This window comes from Falco peregrinus, chromosome 3 (assembly GCF_023634155.1).
Source record: "Falco peregrinus isolate bFalPer1 chromosome 3, bFalPer1.pri, whole genome shotgun sequence".
In the NCBI taxonomy this organism is placed as follows: domain Eukaryota; kingdom Metazoa; phylum Chordata; class Aves; order Falconiformes; family Falconidae; genus Falco; species Falco peregrinus.
Window position 1 is genome coordinate 72,778,260 of NC_073723.1, and position 6,000 is coordinate 72,784,259.

Sequence of the window (6,000 nt, forward strand, 5' to 3'; positions counted from 1 at the left end):
GAGGAGAGATAAGCAGGTAATAAAATGATGACAATTTGCTGGCGATCCTAAGTTAATCAAGACAGTAAAGATAAAATCTGACTTCAAAATTGCAGAAACATCTTGCAACATTGACAGGGAACAAAATGTCAGACAAAAAAAATCACTGCAGATTAAAGTGATACAGAAGGGAAAGTACCAACCTAGCTTCCTATGCAAGATCTTTCCAATACAATACATAGCTGGGGTGGGGTGGGGTGGTGTAGAATCAGACTTGTTTATGATGAGAGGGACTTCCAGGGTTATCTAGTCCAGCTCCCTGCTCAAACCAGGCCCACTTAAAGCATTTTGCTCAGGACCTCGTCCAATTAGTTCTGAACATCTCCAAAACTCCAGACTCTATAGGTGCTCTGCACACCTCATCCAGCATCTGACCACCCTTACGCTGGAAAAGGCCTTCTCTTACATCTCATCAGACTTCCCCATGTTCCTACTTCTGTCCATTGTTTCTTGTCCTATCACCATACATGTCTGGGAGCAGTCTGTCTCAGTCTTCTCCGTACCTGTCCATTAGGTGGGCAACTGTAGTCCGCAGTAAACTCTGCCATTGGCCAGATGAAAAAGCACCACAGATTAAAGTGATACAGATGGGAAAGTGCTAGGTCCTAGCTGACCGTTACACCTCTCTTCTGGAGACCAAAAAAACCCCACTTCCTTCAGCCTCTCCCCTTACGCCACATGCTCCGCTATGTCAGTGTGCTCCCTGGTACCGGGGAGCTGAGAAGTGGACATGGTACTGCAGATGCTGTCTCACAAGTGCCAAACAGAAGGGAAGAATCCTTTCTGCAGCCTGCAGCCGCTAACAACCCAGCGTGCAGCCAGCCATCATTGCTGACTCCTGTTCAACTCTTTGTCCTCCAGGATCCCCATGTCCTCCCCCACAGAGGTTTTCCCTAGGCAGCTGATCCCAGCCTGTACTGTTGCGTGGTGTTATCCTGGCCCACATGCAGGATTTGGCATAAGGGCCTTGGTGGGACTTCACAAACTTCCTGTCAATCATCTGTTTGGCTTGTCCCTTTGTCTAACAGCCCTGTCCTCCAGCGTTATCACACACTCCCCAACTCACTGTAGGGGAGTTCACATGCCTGTTGAACATGCTGGCCCATCATCCAGGGAACATTCAGATAATTAATAAAGATGTTAAACAATACTGGCCCTAGTATCAGTCCCTGAGGGATGCCACTGGTAACTGACAAAAAGAATCGAGAAATTTTATATTAGATATAGGATATATATTAGATTATACATGGACCTCCAGCTTGATCTAGTATGGTTATTCTAAAGTCATTAACTTCATCCTGAAAACTGTATCAGTAAGCTTTGTACATAAATAGGAAAACATTAGCTGTTGGTTCTTCTTTAGGCTTTAATATGTAACTCCAGAAACTTCTGGAAAAACAGAATACTGGCAGAACATTATGTAATGTTACATAACTAGACAGCATTTACTGAAACTGAAATTATTTTACCTAGCTTCAGATAAAGCAAGGAAACAATACCATAGTAAAGAACAGGTTTCATCCACCTCAAGGCAAGTACCACTGTTAACTTATGCAGAATCTGTGACCGACAATAACAAAATTCAGAAACACTGGTCTCATGGGCTTTTTTTAGCTATTTAGGCTTCTATTTTGACTATATAGATCAAGCCAACTCCCAAACCTCTGACAGGATCTCCTGTACCAAGAAGGTTGGGAAAACATGTTCAGTAACATGTGGGCACACATTCTCCAAAGTTCCTATGACAAAACAGGCTTTCTGAAGGTTGCACAGCTAGCTATAATCACACAGGTCTACAGTCAGGATGCTGGAGGATAGGTCACCTTCAGCTAAGAAAACTGACTTTGTTTTTTTGGGAACATGCAAAGACAGAGCTCAAAGTTCCCTCTCAGTGAACTTTTCCCAAGTGCATGACAGTGAAGGTTGACAAAAACCTATTCTGCAGTCTCTCAAAAGTGCTTTCTTAGAGCAGATCCAGACTCCTACAGCCATGAACAAGCCCAACTACCGCTAGACTAGCAAACAGATACATAATGGCAACTGAGGAAGCCACTGGTGGAGCCACATCCTGGAAAGTGCTTTTTCCCCATCCTTGCCTTTCCTCAACTGTTTAAATGACTTGTTAGTAAATGAGTCAGCACTGACCACTTTAAACATGCTTCCTGACTTGTGTTGCCAAAAACCTTCCATAAAAAAAAATAAAATCCAACATAATTAGACTGGAAATGAGTAGCAGCAGTGAAGGAGATGTCTAGATTTTGAAGAATGCTGTACTATTTATGTGTAAAACACTGAAGTCACCCATCTGGGAAAAGAGAATTCTACTTGTTCTGAAGAAAATTGTGGGCTCTGACCTCACAAGCTGTATTTTATGAACTGTATGCCACATGCTTTGCACAATACTGTAGAAAGAATCTCTTCACAGCACAGATATGTAGATAGTGAAAAAGAAGCGTTAGCAAATATGCTTAATACTGCGGCTTAAATTTGCCGTCTTCTTTTGTCGTCTGTGGCACTATTCTAATAGTGCCACATCAGGGTCTGAACAGTACTAGAGAAAACGAAGACCTAGTTTAACTCTGTAAATGTAAGTGTAAAAACAAATTTATTAATAAATATATCCAGTAATAACTCCAAGGGTAATTTCTCCTGCTAGGAAAATAGGAATCTTATCCTACTGCTGGCAGCAAATACACTCTGATACTGTGTAAGAGAAATAAAAGCTGCAAAGCACAATTAAAAATAAACAAAAACAACGCTCACAGTTTCTGAGTAAGAGGCAAGTGGTCAAACACACAGTATTACACATTAATTAGGATGATGTACTTATACAGGACAAGAATTTAAATAAGAATCAATGCAGATGCCTTTTTTTTTCCTCCCCCTAAAAGAACAGATTTAGCTCCACAAGAGACTGAAAGTGAGTTTGTCAAACAGGGCACCTTTTGTTTCCTCTTTGCTCAAAGTAAATAAAGTAAAGCAGCAGCAACATTCTTTTTTCAGTAGTATGCAAGTATCACATAGCGCTTCTTAGTTTTTAACAAAAGGGTAAAGTGTCGAGTTAACTTCACAGCAAGAACAAATCCCTTTGCAAGTGTATTTCATACAAGCAGAAAAACAGGGTCCTATGACTGCTGATACATAGTTCATGTAGAATATGAAACCAAACTCTGAGATTAAGTACTCTATATTTCTGCGTAAGTACCCAAACAAAGCCAGCCAGTGAGACCTCTACTGAACAATCTAGACAAAACAGTACAGACAGAACTGACAAACCGGTAATTCAGTGGGGTATTTTATCAGGCAAGTGTAGGGAGCTACTGCCGATACCATCAGCAGCTTCAGCCTGTATCTGAACAGAGCTCGGGGCTCACACTTCAAGGGAACAAGCTCATCTGAAGTCTGGAGCGCTTTACCAGGAAAACTGTAAGCTCTGAGCGTTCACAAATGCTCAGACACCTCACGCCGTACGCAGGGGAGGTAAAAGATACTTTGAACATTGGAAGATGCAGTCATAGGTTTTGTGGTCAATGAAAAATCATACATGACATATTACATGTGCAATGATTCCACAGAGAATAAGACCACTGTTCATAAGGAGTATTCCAAAGGAACGAGAATGTGCCCATCTCCGCAGAAATCTATTACAATTAAGACTTTAACATACGCAATTAAATTCCGCCTCTGCAACTGGAATGGTTTCTGTTAGCTCTCAAACTTCCTAAAAGCTGGCTCCGTATTTTACCTCTATCAACTGTTTCAGGAGTAGGAAATCCACTAAACTTTAATTTTACTTCGCGTTGGAACAAGTGGTTTAAACCCTTCCATGGGCTTCTTCAAACCGACTACGATTTCTTTAAACAGTGAAAGACAAATTCCAGAAAACAAAAAGACTAACTCCAGAAACACAGCTATCCATCACAAACCCTTCCTGCAGCCCAGCTGTACAACTGCAAAACAAGGCTTACAACAGTTTGTTTCCAGATGGGCTATGATGGTATAACCATAACTTGACCTCACCAGGACCAGTTGTTTTCGCACAGCTGTTCCATACGCATCATTTAGAAGATTTTGTACAGGTAAGTTTTGACTTGCTCACTTTAATAATCAGTGCTCAAAAGTACAAAAACGCTATACGGCAAGCACCATGCCGTTTTAATACATTATTTTTCAAGAAAGAAAAGTTGCATTGGGTGTATCAAGCGCCAAATTTCTAACTAAAGATCGGAAAAAAACCCAGACAAACTACCAACACCGAAGCGGCGGGCATGTAATTACTTAGCAGACCACCCGCAAGCCTGATGTTGATTTTTTTTCAAGCTCGTTAGGCACCGTGCGAAGCACGTTACCAGGTCACCCAGGCACAGTTCGCGTCTCATTTAACTCCTTAAAACTCGGGGACCGTCCCCGGGCGCCGCGAGAGCTCCAATCGGTGCGACGCTGGGGCCGGACCGCGAAACACAAAGCTCCGCCGGACCCCCGGGACGCGCCCGCTCCCACCGGCGGGGCACGCCGCCACCGACCCCACGCGGGGAGCCCTCAGGCGGGCGGCCGGGCCGGCCGGCTACCCCGGGCGGCGGCGCAGCCCCCCGGCACCCCGGGCCCAAACCGCCGGCGGCCCCGCAGCGCCTCCGCGCCGCGGGCGTTACGCAACGGCACCGCGACCTTGCGGGGAACTTCGGAGCCTTCCTCGCGGGGACGCGCCAGCACAGCAGCATCAGCCCCGCGCCGCCGGCGGGACCCCGGGCCCGGGACGCCGGGGAGGGAGGCGGGGGGCGCGGCGGAGAGCAGCCGCCCCCGCCCGAGCGGCCGGAGGGAGGGGGGGGGGCTACGAAGCGCCGCGACCCGAGAGCACAAACTTCGGCGGCGGCCGAGCCCCGTCCCGGGCGGGAAAGGGGGGCGGGCCCCAGGCGGGCGCCGGTCGCTGCCCCCGGCCGCGGGGGGCTGCGGGGGGGCGGGCCGGGCTCGCGCGGCGGCATTTCTACCTGCGACACCAGCGGCACCAGCGTCTGCTCCACGGAGCGCGTGCGGATCTCCAGCCCCGCGTCCGCCCCCAGCCCCGACGAGGACGACGAGGAGACGCCGCTGCTGCTGCACGGGGACGTGGCCATAGCGGGGAGCGCACCGGCACCCCGGCGGCCGCCGCCGCCCGCGCTCCCGCCGGGCCAACTCCGCTCCCGCCGCTCCGCGCCTCGCCGCCACCGCCGCCGCCCCGCCCCGTGCCCCTCCCCCGCCCAGCCAGGGCACCGCTGCCTCGCCGGGGCGCCAGGCGATGCCGCGCGCGCGCGCTCAGCCCCCACCCCCCCCGCCCGCCCCCAACTCCCGCGGCCCCTTCCACGCCCCTTGGGACGGGAGTTAAAGCGACAGCGCCCATTTCCGCGCCCGCCGCCCCCTCCCCGCCCCCCCCCCCCCCCCCCCGTTCTCGCGCCTCGCGGGCGCGCCGAGCCCCCGGCCCCTCAGCCCGGAGCCCCAGAGGCGGCAAAGCGGGGCGGGTCGCCGCCGCTCCCAGCGGAGAGTGTCTGAGTGGCTCCCGCCCGAGGCGGGCGGAGGGTCCCTGCCCGAGCGGGGACACCAGACTAGGTGTCAGACTAGGTAGCTGAGGGGCTCGGGTGGCCGCCGGGGAAACAGGGGTCCGGGCCGGTAACCGGCCTTGGGCTGCAGCGGCACCGGCCGGCGCGAACCTGGTGGTCCCAGCCGGGGAGGGCCCAGGGCCGCCGGTGCGGGGGCGAGGGAGAGTCAGCTCTCGCCTTGAGGAGTGTTGAAATCACGATTCGCGTACTCGGTAGCGTCTGGGGGGACTAGTGAGCTGTCTTCAACTAAACTCCATCAGCTTTTCCCTTAGTAGTCTCCCAGCGAAGGGAAAAAAAGGCTTCTCCTGCCTTTCAGTGATTTGTATTCCATACCTGGCACGCGGGCTGCTTCCAGAGATCAGCTAGTGTGTGTATCTGGTTTTGCGCAGCC

General features: G+C 50.7%; 1 protein-coding gene across 1 annotated transcript in view; it reads right to left on the reverse strand.

Moving 5' to 3' along the window:
- Positions 1 to 5,246, reverse strand: part of CTNNAL1 (catenin alpha like 1) — a 58,705-nt gene extending 53,459 nt beyond the window's left edge. Inside the window, exon 1 of the mRNA XM_055801060.1 lies at positions 5,025 to 5,246. Coding sequence (XP_055657035.1) covers positions 5,025 to 5,150 — 126 coding nt within the window. The 5' untranslated portion in view covers positions 5,151 to 5,246. The remainder of the gene's footprint in view (positions 1 to 5,024) is intronic.
- Between the last annotated feature and the right edge of the window lie 754 nt (positions 5,247 to 6,000).